The sequence below is a fragment of the Rhinoderma darwinii genome, chromosome 2, assembly GCF_050947455.1.
Source record: "Rhinoderma darwinii isolate aRhiDar2 chromosome 2, aRhiDar2.hap1, whole genome shotgun sequence".
NCBI lineage: Eukaryota > Metazoa > Chordata > Amphibia > Anura > Rhinodermatidae > Rhinoderma > Rhinoderma darwinii.
Window position 1 is genome coordinate 107,554,227 of NC_134688.1, and position 22,657 is coordinate 107,576,883.

Here is a 22,657-nt window from a genome sequence, read left to right on the forward strand (position 1 = left end):
TAGAGGCTGCCCCAGTGATGTCAGGGGCTTGCTCAGAGCTGGAGTCCCGGAGCAGAGCCGCTTCTGGCACTCTGCCTGGGATTCCAGCTCTGCTCCTGACATCACTGTCCATATATGGACAGAGATGTCAGGGGCAACCCCAGAGCTGGAGTCCCAGGCAGAGCGCTAGTAGGCTCTTCCTGGGACTACAGCTGTGCTCCTGACTTCACTGGGACTCCTGCTCTGGGGAAGCCCCTGACATCATTGTCGATGTATGGACAGCGATGTCAGAGGCTTCCCCAGAGTCCCGGAGCAGAGCCGATAATAGCGCTCTGCCCGGGACTCTGCTCTGGGGAAGACCCTGACACACTGTCCATATATGGGCTGCGATGTCAGGGAATTCCACAGAGTCCCGGAGCAGAGCCGACACCAGCGCTCTGCTCGGGACTCTGGCTCTGGGGAAGCCCCAGACATCGCTGTTCATATGTGGACAGCGATGTCAGGGAATTCCAGAGTCTCGGAGCAGAGCCGATACTAGCGGCTCTGTGTCCCGCGGGCCGCAGATGACAGCCCCAGGGGCCACATGCCGCGTGCTTGAGACCCCTGCTTTAGTGCATTCGAGCCTAAATGAGATCTCCAAAAACATTATATAAAAACTGTGAACCTCTAACAAACCAGTTAAACAAACTCTATATTTTTAAAACCTCCTCCTCCCATATCACTCTATTTTTTTATTTAATTTAATATTATTTTATATATATCGTGTCACTTAGCACTTCCAGAAATGTAAATTTCTCCTTTTTATGTCACCTCTTCTGCATGACATTTGTATTTATAGGTATACGAACTTGTTCACTTATGTTTATCTATATTTTAAGTACTGCCTTCTATAACACAACCGAATCAAATCTTATATTGACATCCCCGGGGTCATACCACATAAGCCGTATCCCATATATTGGTGTATCCGTATAAGTAGCTTGCTACCAATGAAAACAATGTTACAACGTCAAACAACTTAGTGATCTACTACTTACTTACCTCCTCGTCGTTTTTTTTTTTGTTTTGTTTTGTTTTTTACTTTATTGAAATGTAACATATATGCTCCCCTTTTTCTTCCCGTTTTTTTCTTCCCGGTTTTTTATGTACAAATACTTGCACTATTCACATACTAACCTATCTCTGTGATACTGCCTGATGAAGGAGCTGAAACGCGTTTCTTTTATGATCACAATTAAAACACTTTATTTGCACAAGCTCAACGTTACTTTTTTCATTACTGGGTACCACTCAAAGGATTTTCACGAGTAGGAAACAGCTCCGCAACAAGGTTTCTTTTTAGGTATAGCTTCCTAAGAATACACCTATACAAGATTTAGATGCAACACAGGAAACCAAAAACTATCAACCAATACATGATCAGGTTCAAGATACTAAGGATCTTGAACACCGTTTTTTTTATTATAAAACACATTGTATTAATTATCTTGTACAAATCCTGAATTACAGCCTGTATAATACCCCAGAGCAGCATTTACAATTCTGTCAGTTGTTATTGGAAGCAGTGGTCTCATTTATCAAAACTGTCTAACACAAAAACTGGCCTTGTTGCCTATAGAAACCAAACACAGTCCAGTTCTTATCTTTCCAGAGCAATTTGAGCAACAAGGTCAGTTTTTAAGTGGATCGTTTTTTAAAAATGCAGCATGAAAAACGCAATTCTAAGCTAGGTGTTGATATTATGAATACATTATGTGTTGTTTAATACGTTTACAGAAAAGCAATTGCATTAGCTCACAGGAAACAACTACATTTACTATTTATCAGTCTGACGTTAGTCTTCGTTACAATTACTTCAATGCATTAAAAATTACATTAAAAAAGGAAATAATTTATATAAATGATAGGAAGATACATGACTTATAAAAATTCCTGGTGAAATCACATTAAATAACATCTCAACAAAATGTTTTTAGCTATCCATCTTCCACTTTCTTATCCTAGGTCTCTGGGGTGTAGTGAATAATGCTGGTATTTCTGTGCCAACTGCCCCAAATGAATGGCTGACTAAAGAAGATTTTTATAAAATCCTGAATGTGAATCTGTTGGGCGTTATTGACGTTACTCTTAAAATGCTGCCTTTAATTCGAAGAGCTCGTGGACGTGTAGTAAATGTTGCAAGCGTTGCGGGTAGAGTAACCTTCTGTGGAGGGGGATACTGCATGTCTAAGTATGGAGTGGAATCCTTCTCCGATAGTCTCCGGTGAGCAATAATTTATTATTATGTCTTTATGTTCCTGCTTTACAGATTGTCATTGCTTCACACTGGCCTTACAGTAGTTTGGGCTAGAATGACATAACTCTACAGATGCAGATATACTTTTACACAGGATGTTTTTCCCTAGAAACAAAACTTCATACAGAATCCAACAGAAAAAACCTCCATATGTCTCTGTATAAATTGCAGCTATACGGAGGTGCTTTATTACAGATACATAGAAAACTGGACCATAATAATAATAATAATAATAATAATAATAATATCTTCTACGTAAGGTCTAATAGAAAGCAAAAACAGATTTGTAAGTCTTTAAAGCTGACTGTATTTTTATCTTATAGTCACGAGTTAAAACCATTTGGTGTCAAGATCTGTATTATAGAACCTGGTTTCTTTGCAACGCAAATTGCTAAATTAATGAAAGAGAGCAACAATAAAATATGGGCCCGAGTACCAGAGGAAATCCGCAGGAGCTATGGACAGCAATACTATGAAAAATGTGAGTATAATGCTCAAGAGATTATAGAAATTTTGTATCTTAAACAGTGCTCGGCTTTCTACATCCGACCCATAGAGAATGAATGGAGCAGTAGTGTGCATGCGTGACCACCGCTCCTTTCAGACAGGGGACATGGGAGAGTCTCATTATCACTGGGGGTCCCAGTGGTCAGATCTGCAGCGTTCATACATTTATCACATATCCTGTGGATTGGTGGTAAATGTTTTTCTTGGACAACTCCCCGAATTCACCAGGTTTGAGATTTGCTCTTGGTGAATTTATTAGACAAATAAATTAATATACACTCCCATTGTATTCTATGGAGCAGCAAATCAGCAAAATGGTGAAACTGGTGAAATAATTCCCTCACTCCTAATACTGACCAGATCTGCGCACAAGGTTTCACTTTGCCATTCAAACTGTCACAATCTGTGGGTATGTGGCCCACTGGGCCGTACCGCCGTAGCGGGATAGCAGCTGGCCAAACAGTGTACCAAGTCAATGTGTCCAAGCAAAAGGGTACCTGTAGTAGTTCAGGCAGTAGCAACGGCTAGGCACAGATGGGACCTCGGCAGCAGACACCAGGCGTGGTGTAACACAGCAGGTGTGACCGGTGGCACCACACTACTCCAACTTTCTCAGGAACAAAGGTAGCATGGGATACAGGTAGCAGGTACGGCGACCCTGGGAACAGGCTAACACTAAGGGACCATTTGCAAGACTAAAACGGGTAAACACAACAACGCTCTGGCAAGGAGTAAAGGGGCAGGGCCCTTCATATACACTGTGTTCCAAATTATTATGCACATTGGATTTAAGTGTCATAAACATTTAATTATTCGTTTTTCAATTAAACTCATGGATGGTATTGTGTCTTAGGATCATTGTAATCAATCTCAGACACCTGTGATAATTAGTTTGCCAGGTGTGCCCAATCAAAGGAAAACTACTTAAGAAGGACTTTCCACATTATTAAGCAGGCCACAGGTTTCAAGCAATATGGGAAAGAAAAAGGATCTCTCTGCTGCCGAAAAGTGTGAAATAGTGCAATACCTTGGACAAGGTATGAAAACATTGGATATTTCAAGAAAACTTAAGCGTGATCATCGTACTGTGAAAAGATTTGTGGCTGATTCAGAGCACAGACGGGTTAGTTCAGATAAAGGCATAATGAGAAAGGTTTCTGCCAGACAAATTAATAGGATTAGGAGAGCAGCTGCTAAAATGCCATTGCAAAGCAGCAAACAGGTATTTGAAGCCGCTGGTGCCTCTGGAGTCCCGCAAAACTCAAGGTGTAGGAGCCTCCAGAGGTTTGCAAGTGCGCATAAAGCTATTATTCGGCCACCCCTAAACAATGCTCACAAGCAGAAATGGTTGCAATGGGCTCAGAAATACATGAAGACTAATTTTCAAACTGTGTTGTTTACTGATGAGTACCGTGCAACTCTGGATGGTCCAGATGGATGGAGTAGTGGATAGTTGGTGAATGGCCACCATGTCCCAACAAGGCTGCGACGTCAGCAAGGAGGTGGCGGAGTCATGTTTTGGGTTGGAATCATGGGGAGAGAGCTGGTAGGCCCCTTTAGGGTCCCTGACGGTGTGAAAATGACCTCTGAAAAGTACGTAGAGTTTATGACTGACCACTTTCTTCCGTGGTACAAAAAGAAGAGCCGTGCCTTCTGTAGCAAAATTATCTTCATGCATGACAATGCACCATCTCATGCTGCAAAGAATACTTCTGTGTCATTGGCTGCTATGGGCATAAAAGTAGAGAAACTCATGGTGTGGCCCCCATGTTCCCCTGACCTCAACCCTATTGAGAAACTTTGGAGCATTCTCAAGCAAAATATCTGAGGGTGGGAGGCAGTTCACATCAAAACAGAAGCTCTGGTAGGCTATTCTGACATCCTGCAAAGATATTCAAGCAGAAACTGTCCAAATACATCACAAATTCAATGGATGCAAGAATTGTGAAGGTGATATCAAAGAAGGGGTCCTATGTTAACATGTAACTTGGCCTGCTAAGTTTTTTTTTTTATTGAAAGAGCTTTTGATTTCTGAAAATATGACCTCCTGATGCTGCAAATTCAACAAATTACCATTTTAGTTCTCTTTACAACCTTTAAAATGTTTTGATCTCTGTTGTGCATAATAATTTGAAACAGTGCATTTTGAGTTTTTTACTTCTAAAAAAAAATCTATTATCATTAGGAGATTTGTTCAATAAAATTTGCATTATACTCCAGCGGTTGATGGCTTGAAGATTATACTGACTGTCATTTGCATCAACTATTTAGGAAAATCAGCGAAAAATAACATTTGCATAATAATTTTGAACGTGGTGTAGTCCAGGGAATCATGGGCTAATTGATGATTATTTTTTTATGTGCGCGCTGGCCCTTTAAGCCCGGGCACGAGCGCACAACGGGACACACCAGAACAGATCTATGGCTGCAGCAGTCGGGGGGTGAGTAATCCCGACGGTCCGCGGCCGTGGACGCTACACAAACGCTGTATAAAATCAGCTCCTCCACAGTTGGCACCTCCCAGAGAAGAGAAAATTCTTATTAGATTTGGACCTCACTCTGCTGAAATGAAAGTAGAAACGTGTCCAGTAAGGCTGGGGTTAGACCTACACTTCTTATATGAAGAGTTTTTTCTTAGCGTAATCCATACCTTAACAAGCGATTTGCAAGAGACTTCCAAGCTATTTTCATGTTACTCTATAGAGGAAAAAATATAGACCTCCGATAGAAGGCTCACATCTTAACGTGAACATAGCCACACACAAAGATGCCGCAGCGCTCTGTGGGTGATAAGACATATGCCGTCATTAAATGTATGGATTAATTTAACTTGTATTACTGCTTTATTTACTATACCCTGAATTCATTTTGTAAAGAGGTGAGTCTCCTATTGTACAGATATAATGTTTAGTGTAGGGACTCATCCGTACAAGAACCTCACATTTATAAGTATTGTGAATATACCAGTAATGCAATTTAAATGAATCCATTTATTTAATGCTTGCATATGCCATATGCATTTTTCCTGTGGATACGCTGAAAGTTCACCACAGATGGGGTGTAAATGTAACCTTGGTTTTGACTGTATAACTATCAACTGAGCGATTACAATGCACTCTCTCTGGAAACTAGTAAAATTCTGAATTTCGCTTTAGTCATGAAAAAAATAAAAAAATTGTAAACTAGGAGACACCATGAAGTAAATAATAAATTGAGAGGCATGCACAGACGCTTAGTTTTTGATAACAATCATCTGTATTGGCTTTAGGATAGTCTTTCGTATGCCCCTGTGTACAGAGTAGTATAAACTGTATGGTTACCACTACTTTTTCTTGCAATATTACTTGTAATAAATTGTTTTCTTTTTCTATACTTAGATTGTAACACTGTTGACCTGTTACTATCGATGTCCAACACAAAGTTATCTCTGGTGTCAGATGCCATGGAGCATGCTCTGACTGCTGTTCACCCCAAGACACGTTATTCCGCTGGATGGGACGCCAAACTCCTTTATCTTCCCCTTTCTTATTTGCCTACTGTAATTACTGATTTTCTTATTAGTGGTCTATGCCCTAAGCCAGCAAAAATTGTCTAAGGGTCCTTTTACACGGTCTAATTGCCTGGCCAGTAATGAGCGCCATTCGATGATAAGAACATGTCGATCGGTGTGCGTCTGCTCCATTTGCATGAAGCAATGATCATGAGTATGGGAATGAACGATCCTTAATACGATCGTTTGTCACCTTAACGTTTGCAAAATGTTGGCAGCACATCCCTTGTTTATACAGTGAGATGTATTGCCCTCAAACAATAATATTTTAGGCAGCATAAAGTATTCGATCAGCCGACAAATGAATATTGGCTTGTTTCTCGGCTGATCGCTGCCATGCTTACACATACCAATGATCGCAAACGAGTATTCGAAAGTGGGCTTGTTCACCTTATCATAGGCCGATGTAAAAGGGCCATAAAAGCTATGTACGATTTTTAAGCCAATTTTTTTTTCAATAAATTGATGCTTTATTTAATTTTGAACAACATTTTAATTGGTTTTTATTTGAAAAAAGTTTTACTTTTTGAGATACAGCTTCTATGTATCCTGTATACATAGAAGCTGTATCTAGTGGTCAAAGCCGAATCCGTCAGGTCTGCAGGATTCTGACATGCAGGATCCAGCTATTCTCAATTACATATAAGTTCATGAACTTAGATGTGACCGCTGACCTGACAGATTTGGCTTTGACCCCAAGATACAGCTTCTATGAATTCAGGATACATAAAAGCTATATCTCAAAAGGTAAAAATTTTTTTTAATAAATACCAAATAAAAAGTTGTTAAAAATGAAATAAAACATTGTTTTTTTTTGTTTTTTTTTAATTGTCTTCAAAGGTGTACATAGCTTTAAGTATCTGCACTTTAATAAAATGTACCCTTTCTGTCCTAAATTAAGCAAACATTACATAATAAATGTGTCAAATTTATACTAGTTTAGCTTTTGTCCTTTTATATTACTGCAGTATAAAATCCTCCATACATAATTCTCTTATTAAGGCTATGTTCACATCTGCATCAGTCGGAAAGGTGCCCTGACTGACACAAACTGAAACCATAGGATTCCATGTACATAACTGTCACGTACTCTCTGCCTGCGGCTCCCTCGGTCTCCAGGACATCGAGAGTTACTCGCTCGGCATTGCCCGGCCTGGCAGACTGAGGCAGTCTGCAGCCAATAGGAGCTCAGGAGCATCAGGCCAATCAAAGCCTGGCTGATGTTCCTGAGCTCCCGCCCTCTCCTTATTTAGTTCAGCCTGGGATAGTTGGCCTTTGTCTGTAATTGGAGTTTTCTTGCCTGGTGCTTTCCCTTGTTTCAGACTCCCCTGAGTGACTTGCTTTTTGACTTCTTGTGTCCTGACCTCGGCTGGACTCCTGACTTTTCTTTGCCTTCTGACTTTTGTTTTTTCCGCACTCTCCCGATTTGACCCTGCCTGCCTGACTCCGCCTTTTGCGCCCGGACTTTCTCTCCCTCCGTGTACTTCCCAGGTGACCCTTTGTTATTTTGAACGGTCTCTGTCTTATCTGTTTGTCAGTTTCACTGGTACCAGTATAGGGAACGCCGCCGAGTTGTGTGCCGTCGTTTAGGTCGGGTCGTACAAGTAGGGACAGAGGTTTGGGAAGAACAGGGACCTCACTGTTTACTGTGTATTTGTTCATGACACATAACCATTGGATTTCAATGGTGACGGATCGGGTGCCAATGGTATCAGTTTGTCTCCGTTGTGCAAGGGTTCCGTCATTTTGACGGGATGAATACTGTAGTGGACTAAACATTTCAGTGTAACGAGCGGGATCCTGCTAGTTTAACCCCTTAGATGCCGCGGTCAGAAACGACCGTGGCATCTAAGTGGTTAGAAACAGTGGGATGCCCCAAATGATGTGCCATTACCACCGCACGATGCGATCTTGGGGTACCGATGATTGCCATTGCAGCCTGGGGGTCTAATGAAGGCCCCCCAGGTCTGCCATCTTTGTACTCCTATGAATTCCTGCTTCCGTCAAAGCTTCATAGGAGACTGCCTGTACAACAATATTCTGCAATAGATCAGTATTGCAGTATATCATGCAAGCGATCCAACGATCGCTGGTTCAAGTTCCGTAGGGGGACCAGTAAAAAAGTTAAATAAATACAGTTAAATAAAGTTTTTTTTAATATATAATAAAAAATAAAAAAATCTTAAAGTTAAAAAACCTTTTCCCATTTTCCCACGAGTGCAATAAAAAAAAATCATGTAACATAACTAGTATCACCGCATCCATTAGTCCGAACGCCATAAAAAAAATTAAAACACTAGAATCGTTGTTTTTTGGTTACTTCTTCACCTCCCACAAAAAAATGTAACAAAAAGTGATCCAAATGTCTCATGTACAACAAAATGGTACCAATAGAAACTACAGCTCGCCCCGCAAAAATAAGCCCTCATACCGCTCAATTGACAGAAAAAAAATTTTGGGTTTTCAAAATCAGTTTTTTTCCCTTGTAAAAGTAGTAAATCAGAAAAAATTTGGTATTGCCGTAATTTTATTGACCTGCAGAATAAATTTAACATGCCATTATTACCGCACGGTAAACAGAGTAAAAACTATACTCCCCCCCAAAAAAAAATTGTGTTTTGTGCAGCTTTCTAAATACTTTTTATTCAAAATAATTTTTAGTTTTTGAGATAAAGCTGCTTTGTATCCTGTATACAGAGCAGTTGTATGTAGCGCTGAATCCTGTATGCTTCAGGTCAGCGGAATTGACTGGTTCAGTGCCAGCGGGTCCTGTGTGTCTCTGACACGCAGGATCGAGAATTTACCGATCACATCTAAGTTCATAACTTAGATGTGATTGATATTAGGTGGATCCTGTGTGTAACTCCGTCAGTCCCACTGACCTGACGGATTCAGGTCTCCGCACAAGAAACAACTGCTCTGCATATAGAATACAAAGCAGCTGTATCTCAAAAAGTTAAAATAATTTTTAATAAAAAGTAATTAGAAAGTTGCACATAACACACTGATAGGTTATTTTGTTTTTAATAAAGATGTCTATTTCAAAGGTGTCCTAAACATAAAATGTATTCTGACATTTACAGAAATCAATATCAACTCAACCCCATCTGGTGGACAGATGATGAATATGTCATAGTTAACAATAACCTCTTTATTTTTGTTTAAGGACAACTGAGGAACGAGTCAATCAAATCTCATTCTACTAGTAATTAATACAAGTACACAATAAAAAAAACAATGATCAAGTTTAAGAAGATCATGATTTTAATAGCAAAGGAGAGTTAATAATAATAATAATAATAATAATAATAGTAATAATAATAATAATAAAACTAAAATCCAACACCACTTGAGAATTCATAATAAAACTTTTCTTAAAACATTTCAATTGCGGAAGCGACTGGAAAAATCAATAATTAAAGTGATTGAATAATCAAAAAATAGATAAGAAATAAATACAGTGAATTATTAACGCCTTCCCGACATCTACCGTATATATACAGCGTTGTCGGGCAGGGCTTCCCGCAAAGTGCAGTACCATTACGTTGCGGTGATAGTGTGGGCTGATGAGCTGGGCCCGCACCATCACTGCCGTGTGCCAGCTGTATGTTACAGCTGGCACCCTGATGTAACAGCCAGGATTGGAGCTAGCCTTCAATCGGCCGATTAACCCCTCAGATTCTGCGTTCAATAGAGATCGCATCATCTGAGGGGTTTTTAGCCACCGGCACCCCAGCAACATGATCGCTGGGTTGCCGGTGGCTGCAATGTCAACCGGAGGCCTAGTACTGGCATCCCGGTCAGCCAGCAACGGAAGCCTCCTATGCCCCGCTCGGCGGCGGGGCCTAAAAGGCTTTCTAGTACCATCGGCAAGATGGCGCAGGTTCAGCTTCCGCTCAGAAGCTGAGCCAGTGTCATCAGTGATGGATGTCAGCTGTATGTTACAGTTGACATCCACCTGTAACGGCAGGAACCGGAGCCAGCTCCGATTCCTGCCATTAACCCCTTAGATGCAGCGATCCGAAGTGATCGCTGCATCTTAGTGGCTTGTAGCAAATCGCCAGCCCTGCCATGCGATGGCAAGGTTGCCAACTGCTACTATGGCAACAAGAGGCCGAACAATGGCCTCCTGTCTGCCCTTACAGAAGCCAATTAGGCCCCGACCAGAGGCAGAGCCTGATCGGCTTGCTGTCAGTGAACAACTGACAGTTTAATACATTGCACTACATAGGTAGTCCAATGTATTAGAACGTCAATCAAACAGTTGGACATTCAAGTCCCCTAGTGGGACTAAAGAAAAGTGTAATAGTTGTAAAAATAAAAGTTTAAAGTAAAACACAATCGCCCTTTTTCCCTTATCAAGTCATTTATTATTGAAATAAATAAATAAAACCAAACATAATTGGTATCGCCGCGTGTGTAACAACCTAAACTATAAAAATATTATGTTATTTGTCCCACAAAGTGAAATCGCCGTAAAAAAAACCCTAAAAAATACTGCCAGAATTGCTGTATTTTTTGGTCACTTTGTCTTCCAAACATTGAAATAAAAAGTGATCAAAAAGTCGCATGTACCCCAAAATGGTACCAATAATAACTACAGCTCGTCCCACAAAAAACATCCCTCATACCACTACCTCTATGAAAAAGTAAAATAAGTTAAGGCTCCAATAAGTCAGGGGAACATTTCTTCTGTTTCATGTGGCGATTTATCAAGGCCCTAACATTAGGTAACCAGGAAGGGGAGGGCCCAAACGAGGGTGCCCGTATTATACCAATACAACACTTCCCAGCAAAATTCCCTAAACTGCAAAGGTGCGGAGTGTGGACCAAAAGAGGATAAGAAAGGACATAATTTATCAGTGTGACACTGGCCCTTGCATAAAGGATTGCTTCATAGCGTAACCAATATTTATGGATTAATTTATTGTTTACCCCATTATTATACCAACTGACTATGCCCCTCATGTACTCTGCCCAGCTTACATGTACCACCAAATTATAAACTGAAATACCAGTAAAACTCCAAAGAAAATCACTAAATGGCGCTCAGTCCCTTCTCAGCCCTACAGTGTGCCCAAGCAGCAGTTTAGTTCCACATATATGGCATCGCCATACCCGGGAGAACCCTTTTAACAATTTTTGGGGTGTGTGTCTCCAGTGGCACAAGCTGGGCATGACATATTTGCCACTGAAATTGCATATCTATGGAAAAATGTAACATTTTACTTTGCACCATCCGCAGCGCAATCATTTATGGAAAAGACCTGTGGGGTGAAAATTCTCACTACACCCCTTAATAAATGCCTTGAGGGGTGTAGTTTCCAAAATGGGGTCACTTCTCAGGGGTTTCTTTTATTATTTGACACCAGAGCCTCTGCAATTGTGAACCAATACTTAGTAAGTTACCAAATTAGGCCTCAAATTCGCATGGTACTCTTTCACTCCTGAGCCCTGTCGATCGTCCAGGCAATAGATTCGGGCCACATGTAGGGTGTTTATAAAACTGGGAAACACAGCATAATAATTAGAGAGCTCTCATGTTGTCTCTGCATATCTATAGAAAACAATCCCATTTTCACTCTGCAACATCAAGTGCACACTAATTTCTACAAAACACCTGCGGGGTTAACATGCTCACTACATGCCTAGGTGAACACCTTGAGGGATGTAGTTTCCAAAATGGGGTCACTTCTGGGAGGTTTCTACTGTTTTGGTCCCACAAGGACTTTGCAAATGCGACATAGCGACCAGAAACCAATCCAGCAAAATCTGTACTCTAAAAGCCAAATGGCGCTCCTTCCATTCTGAGCCCTGCCCTGTGCCCAAACATCAGTTTATAACCACATATGGGATATTGCCGTGCTTGGGAGAAATTGCCTTACAAACGTTGTAATTCTTTTTTTACTTTATTTGTTGAGAAAATGAAACATTTTGAGCTAAAGCTATGCCTTATTGAAGAAAAAGGATTGTTTTTATTTTCACTGCCCAATTCTAATAAAATCTATGAAACCCCTGTGGGATCAAAATGCTCACTACACTTTTTTTTGCATTTTCCCTGTTTTGGTCCTTCAGGGGATTTGCAAATTCGATATGACCTCCGCAAACTATTCCTGCTAAATTTGAGCTCCAAAAGCCAAATGGCACCCTTTCCCTTCTAAGCCGTGTCGGTTGTCCAAACAGCCATTTAGGACCACATGTGGGGCATTGTTTTAATCGGGAGAAACTGCTTTACAAATGTAGTGGTGCTTTTTCTCCTTTAGTCCTTGTGGAAATTAGAAAAATTTGCTAAACATACATCTAGTTGAAAGAATGTAGATTTTAATTTTCACAGCCTACTTCCAATAATTTTTGCAATAAACTTGTGGGGACAAAATGCTCACTATACCCCTAGATAATTTCCACAAGGGGTGTCGTTTCTAAAATGGGGTCACTTGTGGGGGGTTTCCACTGTTTTGTCCCCTCAGGGGTTTTGCAAATGCGACATGGCCTCCGCAAGCCATTCCTGCTAAATTTGAGCTCCAAAAGCCAAATAGCGCTCTATCCCGTCTAAGCCCTGCCGTGTGTCCAAACAGCCATTTATGACCACATGTCAGGTATTGTTTTAATCGGGAGAAATTGCTTTATAAATGTGGTTGTGCTTTTTCTACTTTTGTCCTTGTGGAAATGAGAAAAAACTTTCCTAAACCTACATTTTCTTTGAAAGAAGGTAGATTTTAATTGCTATGGTCTATTTCCAATAATTTCTGTAATAAACCTGTGGGGTCAAAATGTTCACTATACCCTACATAATTTCCTTGAGGGGTCTAGTTTCTCAAACTGGGTCACTTTTGGGGATTTCCACTGTTTTGGCACCGCAAGAACCCTTCAAACCTGACATTGTGCCTAAAATATTTTCTAATAAAAAGGAGGCCCAAAATCCTCTAGGTGCTCCTTTGCTTCTGAGGCCTGTGCTTCAGTCTATAAGCACACTAGGACCACTTTTGGGATATTTCCTAAAACTGCAGTATCAGGGCAATAAATATTGAGTTGCATTTCTGTGGTAAAACTTTGTGTTACAAAAAAAATTGATTAAAATGAATTTCTGCAAAAAAAAAATGAAATTTGTAAAATTCACCTCTACTTTGGTTTAATTCCTGTGAAACGTCTAAAGGGTTAAGAGACTTTCTATATGCTTTTTTGAATATTTTGAGGGGTGAAGTTTTTAAAATGGGGTAACTTATTAGGGGTTTCTAATATATAAGGTCCTCAAAGCCACTTCATAACTGAACTGTCCCCTGTAAAAATAGCATTTTGACATTTTCTTGAAAATGTGAGAAATTGCTGCTAAAGTTCTAAGTCTTGTAACGTCCTAGAAAAATAAAACAATATAAAAAAAAAAAAGTCAAACTAAAGTAGACATATGGGGGACGTTAATTAGCAACGATTTTCTGTGGTATAACTGCCTGTTTTACAAGCAGATAACTTTACATTTAGAAAAATGCAAATTTTTGCAATTTTTCGCTAAATTTGGTGTTTTTCACAATTAATTACTGATGTATCGAGCAAATTTTGCCAGTAACATAAAGTCCAATGTGTCACAAGAAAACAAGCTCAGAATCGCTTGGATAGGGGAAAGCATTCCGAAGTTATTACCTCATAAAGTGAAACATGTCAGATATGAGAAATGAGGCTCTGTCAGGAAGGTCAAAACTGGCCAAAGGTAAAGGGGAAGGGAATGGGTTAATAACACAAAAAAAAAAAACTTCGCACCAACACAGTTGTCTTCAGGCCTACTAACACTTCTTTGACGTACGTCACAGTGTGAGCAAGTATGATAGTGTTTGCTTCACAAGCGTCATCAATGCCCTGACATATACAATGAAGGAAATAAGTATTTGATCCCTTGCTGATTTTGTAAGTTTGCCCACTGTCAAAGTTATGAACAGTCTAGAATTTTTAGGCTAGGTCAATTTTACCAGTGAGAGATAGATTATATATAAAAAAAAAAGAAAAAAGAAAATCACATAGTCAAAATTATATATATTTATTTGCATTGTGCACAGAGAAATAAGTATTTGATCCCCTACCAACCATTAAGAGTTCAGCCTCCTCCAGACCAGTTACACGCTCCAAATCAACTTGGTGCCTGCATTAAAGACAGCTGTCTTAAATGGTCACCTGTATAAAAGACTCCTGTCCACAGACTCAATTAATCAGTCTGACTCTAACCTCTACAACATGGGCAAGACCAAAGAGCTTTCTAAGGATGTCAGGGACAAGATCATAGACTTGCACAAGGCTGGAATGGGCTACAAAACCATAAGTAAGACGCTGGGTGAGAAGGAGACTACTATTGGTGCAATAGTAAGAAAATGGAAGACATACAAAATGACTGTCGATCGACATCGATCTGGGGCTCCATGCAAAATCTCACCTCGTGGGGTATCCTTGATCCTGAGGAAGGTGAGAGCTCAGCCGAAAACTACACGGGGGGAACTTGTTAATGATCTCAAGGCAGCTGGGACCACAGTCACCAAGAAAACCATTGGTAACATATTACGCCGTAATAGATTAAAATCCTGCAGAGCCCGCAAGGTCCCCCTGCTCAAGAAGGCACATGTACAGGCCCGTCTGAAGTTTGCAAATGAACATCTGGATGATTCTGAGAGTGATTGGGAGAAGGTGCTGTGGTCAGATGAGACTGAAATTGAGCTCTTTGGCATTAACTCAACTCGCCGTGTTTGGAGGAAGAGAAATGCTGCCTATGACCCAAAGAACACTGTCCCCACTGTCAAGCATGGAGGTGGAAGCATTATGTTTTGGGGGTGTTTCTCTGCTAAGGGTACAGGACTACTTCACCGCATCAATGGGAGAATGGATGGGGCCATGTACCGTCAAATCCTGAGTGACAACCTCCTTCCCTCCACCAGGAAATTAAAAATGTCTCGTGGCTGGGTCTTCCAGCACGACAATGACCCGAAACATACAGCCAAGGCAACAAAGGAGTGGCTCAAAAAGAAGCACATTAAGGTAATGGAGTGGCCTAGCCAGTCTCCAGACCTTAATCCCATCGAAAACTTATGGAGGGAGCTGTAGATCTGAGTTGCCAAGCGACAACCTCGAAATCTTAATGATTTACAGATCTGCAAAGAGGAGTGGGCCAAAATTCCATCTAACATGTGTGCAAACCTCATCATCAACTACAAAAAACGTCTGACTGCTGTGCTTGCCAACAAGGGTTTTGCCACCAAGTATTAAGTCTTGTTTGCCAAAGGGATCAAATACTTATTTCTCTGTGCACAATGCAAATAAATATATATAATTTTGACTATGTGATTTTCTTTTTTTTTTTTTTTTTATATAATCTATCTCTCACTGGTAAAATTAAGCTAGCCTAAAAATTCTAGACTGTTCATGACTTTGACAGTGGGCAAACTTACAAAATCAGCAAGGGATCAATTACTTATTTCCTTCACTGTATGTTAAAGTATGACCAGCCTGTTAGCGTTGACTTCAAGCCTACTGTTAGCTTTGCCTTGAGGCGAGATAACACTGCTCTGACATGTCAGAGTGTGAGCCAGCATGTTAACTTCAAGCCTACTAATACATTTATATACATATATACATTTATATATACATTTATATATGTATGTATGTAGCTGTATAGACCACAATCCAAAAGAAGATGCAGCAATTTATTCATACAGGCAACGTTTCACCTTCCCATTGAAGGCATTTTCATTGCCTGTATGTTGGGTGAATACATTTTGGATTTTTCTATATCATTGGAGTGCTGCCTCTTCTTTTGGATTGTGGTCTGATCTTTACCTGAGGTCTTTTGTCAAGATTCCTCTGAGGATAGCACCCACAACTCTATGCTACGGTGCAGCTCCTGTATCTCGTTTGTTTATGTAGCTGTATATATATTATGCATTCATATACATTCGCAGAGATCTATATTGTTCAGCTATAACATTTAAACCAACTGCCTAATTTTATGTAGGTCCCACTCATGCAACCAAAACAGCTCTGACCTTTTGGATAAAAAAGGAGACCGCGGCTTTAAGTTATTCCTTACATGGTACTGCCCTCTCTGCTCCTAGTACTCAGGTGTATCCCTCCCCCCTCTCTTCCCTTGATTGTTTTGTCCTTTCCTTTTTGATGTCTTCTTTTTGTCTTGTCTCTACTTTTCTTCTTTTTACCTTCTATGGGACTTGTTTGTCATTACTACAACTTGTTTCCTGTCAGGATTATGTGACTGAACAATATCGGGTTCGAATTTCTACCTCATGAGACATGTGCCTGACTTTATATTTATACATTGTATGGGACAGCTGTCTCTTGGTAACAAGGTTTCTGTTGTGTAAAAGCTATGGACACACAGTCAAGTGCTGACTCATTCTCCATCTCCCGTGGTTTCTTGAAAAAGGCATTAACAAGAGCACTAGTCCCTATAGTCCGTAAACTGGCAGACATTAAATCTGATGTATACGTCAGGTGGGGGGTGGAGTGGAGGCCCTGGAACAAGCTCAACAGTCCTCCATTTTATTCAGCACAGTGCTGAAAGATAAAGTCCTCACCCAGAGTTCCCATATCAACCACATATTATTGCTTATAGAAGACCAGGAGAACAGGAGTAGGAGGAACAACTTGCGGTTATGGGGTCTTCCCGAAACTTACTTGCAAGATTTCCTGCAGGCCTCTATCTCGCTGCTATTTGTCAATATCCTGGGTTCAGATGGGGCGACTAACATTGTACTCGAGAGAGTGCACAGGGCTCTCTGGCTTAAACTGGCATAAACTGATCCTCCCAGGGATATCATATGCAATCTCCTGAGTTACGTGGAGTTACGTGGACACATCCACTATAATATCCACAGCGCGAGAAATGAGAGATATTGCCCTCGAGGGAAATACCATCCAAATTTTCCAGGACCTGGCACCTTCTACGCTGCAGAAACGCAGAATCTTGACACCACTTACTGATAAGCTTCGAGAATCTAAGATGCCTTATTGTTGGCTGTATCCTTTTGGCCTAGCCATTAACCACAGAAGCAAGAATATAATGATCAGACACCCAGAGGATCTCAGATATGTTTGAGGTGAACTTCAAATTGATCCATTGGACATTCCATCTTGGCTACTGCTGGATGAATGGGATGACTTCCCTGACCTGCCAACTTCGGCTTCCTGGTCCACAGTCTGCAAGATGAAGTCCCCGAAATCTAGGAAACATCAAGCTAGATCATCCACCACTTAGGACTTAACCTGTGGTTACTGCAGTTATATTCTTATATACATGTAATGTCGGCCGACATAATATATAACATATTATATTTTGCATTAATGGTTTCTAGTAGCTCCTACGATCAGGGCTACTTTTCATTCCTCTCTGCTCTCCCACTCCCCCCCCCCTCCTCACCGTCCGTTTCCTTTATAGAACCTCTTCCCATTGCAGGAGATTCCCGTCCACGTACTGTTTTCATAATGCATACTGAAGAATATGCCATCTGCAGATATTCTCCAAAGTTTTGCTGTTATTTGTTGTTATTTCTATTTGAAGTTATTTTTGTTGGTACTCATAACTATTGCTTTTTCAATATATGCAAAAATGATCGCAGCACTCCAAAGTTTGATTTCAAATAAAGATGTTTTATTATTCCATGTCCAATATCAAGCTACGTTTCAGTCCTCTCACAGGACCTTTCTCAGGAAAGGTCCTGTGAGAAAGGTGCTGTGAGAGGACTGAAACGTAGCTTGATATTGGACATGGAATAATAAACCACATCTTTATTTGAAATCAACCTTTGCAGTGCTGTGATCATTTTTGCATATATCTATAGGGCCGCTTGGATCGAGGTCCTGACCGCAAAGCACCCGCCATTGTACTACAAAGTGCTGCTTTTTTCTACCTGTATATTGCTTTTTCAAGGTACATATACTTCTTCAACTATGGCTTAAGCAACTATAAATTTCTGTACATTTAATGTAAAAGGATGCAATTCCCCACCCAAGCGTAGTCATATTTTTTCTCTGGTGTCTAAAGAAAAATCTGAAGTCCTCTTATTACAAGAGACCCACTTTCGCATTGGTCATATCCCTAACCTACAGCATTCACCTTATAACATTTGGTATCATGCACCTAGTCCATCCTCGGGATCTAGAGAAGTCCGCATTGGTTTTCACAAGATTTCCCAGAGGGAAGATATTTACAGCTGAAGGGTAAGATAAGTAATAACTTGTAGAAAGTATTACGCACACCAATAAGGGTAAATTTGCAGATAAAAATATTTAACTTCTCATACCAGGGTGCAACGTTTCGATACAAACATAGACCTTTCTCAAGAGAGCACCCTCATTAGCGGTTAACCGCTCTTCCTTCCGCCGACTCACCAGTATATAGAAGTGCTTGAGAAAGGTCTATGTTTGGACCGAAACGTTGCAGCCTGGTATGAGAAATTTTATATTTTTATCTGCAAATTTACCCCTATTGCTGTGCGTAATACTTTATACAATTGATAGTGGGTTGGGCCCCTATTCATGCACCCTTTTACTTAATCACCTGGTGCTATCTAAACCTACCTCGAATAAACTAATAATTTGGTTACGATAGGTAACCTTTATGCACCAAATACTAACAGAACTAGTTGGATCACGGAAGTACTACAGAAAATTACAGTTTTCGCTGAAGGGTTATTACTTATATGTGGTGACTTGAATTTCGTTTTAAACCCATTAATTGACTCCACCTCTAAGAAATCAGCAGTTTCCTATAGGGCTCAGAGACGTATCATCTCCTTATTATCTCATAATAAATTAATAGATGTGTGGTGGACTCTACACCCTGATACAAAGGACTTCACCTTCTTCTCTGCAGCGCATCACTCTTATCAGAGACTAGACTATATTTTTACATTGGACAGCTGTCTCCCACAGATACAAAGCTCTTCAATAGGTAACATTACAATTTCTGACCATGCTCCTGTTTATCTTACGGTTCAGCTCAGTGACCTTTCTCCTTAAGAGTGGTCCTGGAGGTTAAATGAGACTCATTTGGATAATATCACTACAATTAAGGAGCTTGAGGGGAAGGTGCAGTCCTACTTTGATACTAACCTATTCACAGACTCTACTCAAGCCTCTCATTGGGAGGCCCATAAGGCTTTCATGAGAGGAAAACTCATAGCCCTAGGAGCATATCATAAAAAACAGCGCACCAGACAGATTTTCGAACCCCTAAGATAGCAAAAATTTAAAGTTTGCGTAAGAGATCATTGGCGGTTTTAGAGCTGTATAAGCTGGTTTACCTCCGTGACACTCTTAAAGATGTACTGAATATCAAATCGGTCCAGGCCTACCTTAGAATGCAGCAGAAGTTCTATGCACATGGAGATAGGGGAGGGAAGGTTATGTCCGCATTAGTCAAAAAAGCTAAAGAGAAAACCTAAATAAAGCACATCTTAATGAATACGGACTCTCTTTCATCTGACCCTTCTGTTACTGCCAATACTTACTCCTCATTCTATAGCGCTCTATACAATTTTTCGGATACAGGACAATCCGCTAGCCATACCCCTAATAAAGATGATAAACATCTAACCATACACCACTTCCTGGACTCATTATCCCTTCCATCTTTGAGTGATACAGATGTTGTTCCACTCATGGCCCCTATTACTACAGCAGAGATTAAAAAGTTTTTGCAATCTATTCCGAACGGAAAGTGCCCTTGCCCGAACGGCTTCCCGATATCTTACCTTAAGAAGTTCCTAGAAGTACCAGATACTCTCAAGCCCTTGCGGCACATATAGCAATGTTGCATAAGGAGGGTAAAGATCCTGCTCAATGTTGTAACTACCGTTCCATTTCATTTCTGAACGCGGACATTAAGCCATGGGCGAAATTGTTGGCAAATAGAATAGCAATTGTTTTACCAAAACTGATTGACCCAGAGCAAACTGGCTTTGTGCGAGGAAGGGAGGTTAGAGACAACAGTTATAGAGTACTTCATGCCATAAGCTATGTTACGAAAACAAAACATCCCCTGATACTGCTTGGCTACAGATGCTGAAAAAGCTTTTGATAGTGGATTGGCAGTTTATGTACCTTCATTGCTAAGATTTGTCTTTCCCACAGCGGTGGTAGATGCTGTCTTTACTCTCTATGCCTCGCCCTCAGCCAGAGTTAGGGCCAATGGCCTGATGTCCTCGCCCTTTGGCATAAGTAATGGAACGAGACAAGGGTGCCCATTGCCCCCTACTCTCTTTGTCTTAAACCTTGAAACTTTAATTCAAGCCATTAGACAAAACTCTAATATTCAGGGATTGCAGGTAGCCAACAAGGAACACAAAGTTGATGCTTTCGCATATTATATGTTCTTGTTCACTCAAATCCTAAGTCTGTGTTCCCTGCATTAATGAAACTATTAGAGGAGTTAAGTTCTCTATCTAATTTTAAGATTAACCATTCAAAATGTGAGGCCCTGAACATCAATCTATCCCCATCTGTGGTCTCTTATCTTGTGAGGGACTTCCCGTTTAAGTGGGCAACGTCATACATCTCCTATTTAGATATCAAAATTTCTAGCAATATTGCAGATACTTATCGATTAAACTACATCCCATTGTTAAAATCAGTTACTGATCAACTGCGAGAACTGCAAATCCCTATGGTGTCATGGATGGGTAGAAAGAATTTTGCCCGAATTCCTATACTTATTACAGACGGCCCCTATTTTCACCCGACTCCATTTTTCGCGGAAACTAAGCGGCTGTTTTCTAGATTTCTTTGGATACAGTCCCGCCCTAGAATTTCATATACACAATTGACTCTTGGAGGAATTGGCTTTACTGACATTTTTCTATACAATAGGGCAATACAACTTAGAACACGTCTAGAATTCTTGTCCAGATCTCACTCTACCCTAGCAAAACAAATTGCCTCAGAAAACATCTCTACACAGGTATTGTCCGCTTTATGGGGAAACAAGGGACAAATAGGGAAAGCGCATAGAGAAACCCCCTACTTAAGGGTTTGTTTTCTAACTGGAAACTTTCTCAAACACATGTATCTGGTTTTCAAACTCCTTCGCCTTTAACACCGGCCCACTTGAACCCTTATATTTTATATGCACAATTTGATGACCCTCTAAATTTGTGGAGTTTACTGGGCTCAATGTCCTTGGGTGATCTATACAAAGGATGTATTGTTATATCCATTAATTATATTAATGACCTGAGAGAAGGTCAGGATTTGTCCAAACTACAATATGGACATTTTTACAGTATTAGCTCCACTTTTCTGAACAATTTTAGTATAAGCAGGTCACTCTCATGGTTTGAAGCTCTGATTAGCTCCACCAATCCGCCTAAGTGGCTAATTTCCATGTTATATAATAAATTACTCACCTCAGATGTACAGGATAAACCGCCCTATCTGGTAGCTTGGGATAAGACTTGAAGGTCTCATTCTCCCCCAAAGACGTCTCAGCTACACTTAAGAGTTCACATGGTCTTTCCAGATGATTTAGGACTCCATTAACTCCTTTAAGCTTCTTACTAGGTTGTATAGGTCCCCAGACATTGTATCAAAAATGTACAATACTTCATCAGAGGCTTGTTGGAGATGGGGTAGGACCCTAGGTACCCTCTTCCACATATGGTGGGACTACCCTATCATTGCTACGTACTGGTCCTTTATTTAATCATCTATTAACATAATCTGCTCTACGACTATTACTCCTTCTCTAGTACTAGTTAACCTACCTTCTTTGGATTGCACTCTTACTAAACACAACTTACCTTCGCTCCTTAAAATGGCGGCTAAACTTCTAATCCCTATTAATTTGTTAAATAAAATGCCACCCAATGTATCTTTGTGGTTGACTAGAGTTAGACAAATTTTCTAAACTGGAAGAACTAGCCAGTTGGGGGTCTAGAACACATGTGTAATGAATCGGGGTAGGGAGACGGACCGGTGAGCCCTAATCTACCCACAACTCAGTCCCTGCCTACTTGCACGGCCCGTTATAAGTGACGGCGTACAACTGGGCGACGGTCCCTACGCTCAACAAGTGCAAGACAGACAACACAAGACAAGGGCACACAGAAGCAAGGGGGGGTAGGGGCAGTTGCCCACGGAGACACCGTGAGCAACAGGCAGTGGTGAACGAGCCAAATCAAACCAGGGGAGTACGTAGTAGCAAAATCAGAGCAGGAGAATAGTCAGGCAAGTCAGGGTCAACAAGTAACAGCGGTCAATCGAGTGAATAGCATGAATCGCAGAGCCAGGAAACCAGACAATCAAAGGAAAGGAGCATGCTGCAAGGGAGGGTATAAATAGAC

At 40.7% G+C, this 22,657-nt stretch overlaps 2 protein-coding genes across 6 annotated transcripts in view; both read left to right on the forward strand.

The window, feature by feature from the left end:
* LOC142742384 (retinol dehydrogenase 7-like) overlaps nucleotides 1-6,863 on the forward strand; it is a 45,167-nt gene extending 38,304 nt beyond the window's left edge. For both annotated transcript variants that reach the window (XM_075852079.1, XM_075852080.1), the window contains exons 3-5: nucleotides 1,984-2,242; nucleotides 2,599-2,756; nucleotides 6,160-6,863. In XM_075852079.1, coding sequence (XP_075708194.1) covers nucleotides 1,984-2,242; nucleotides 2,599-2,756; nucleotides 6,160-6,377 — 635 coding nt within the window. In that variant the 3' untranslated portion in view covers nucleotides 6,378-6,863. The remainder of the gene's footprint in view (nucleotides 1-1,983; nucleotides 2,243-2,598; nucleotides 2,757-6,159) is intronic.
* NACA (nascent polypeptide associated complex subunit alpha) overlaps nucleotides 1-22,657 on the forward strand; it is a 495,234-nt gene that overhangs the window by 27,185 nt on the left and 445,392 nt on the right. The gene's annotated exons all lie outside the window — the stretch shown is intronic.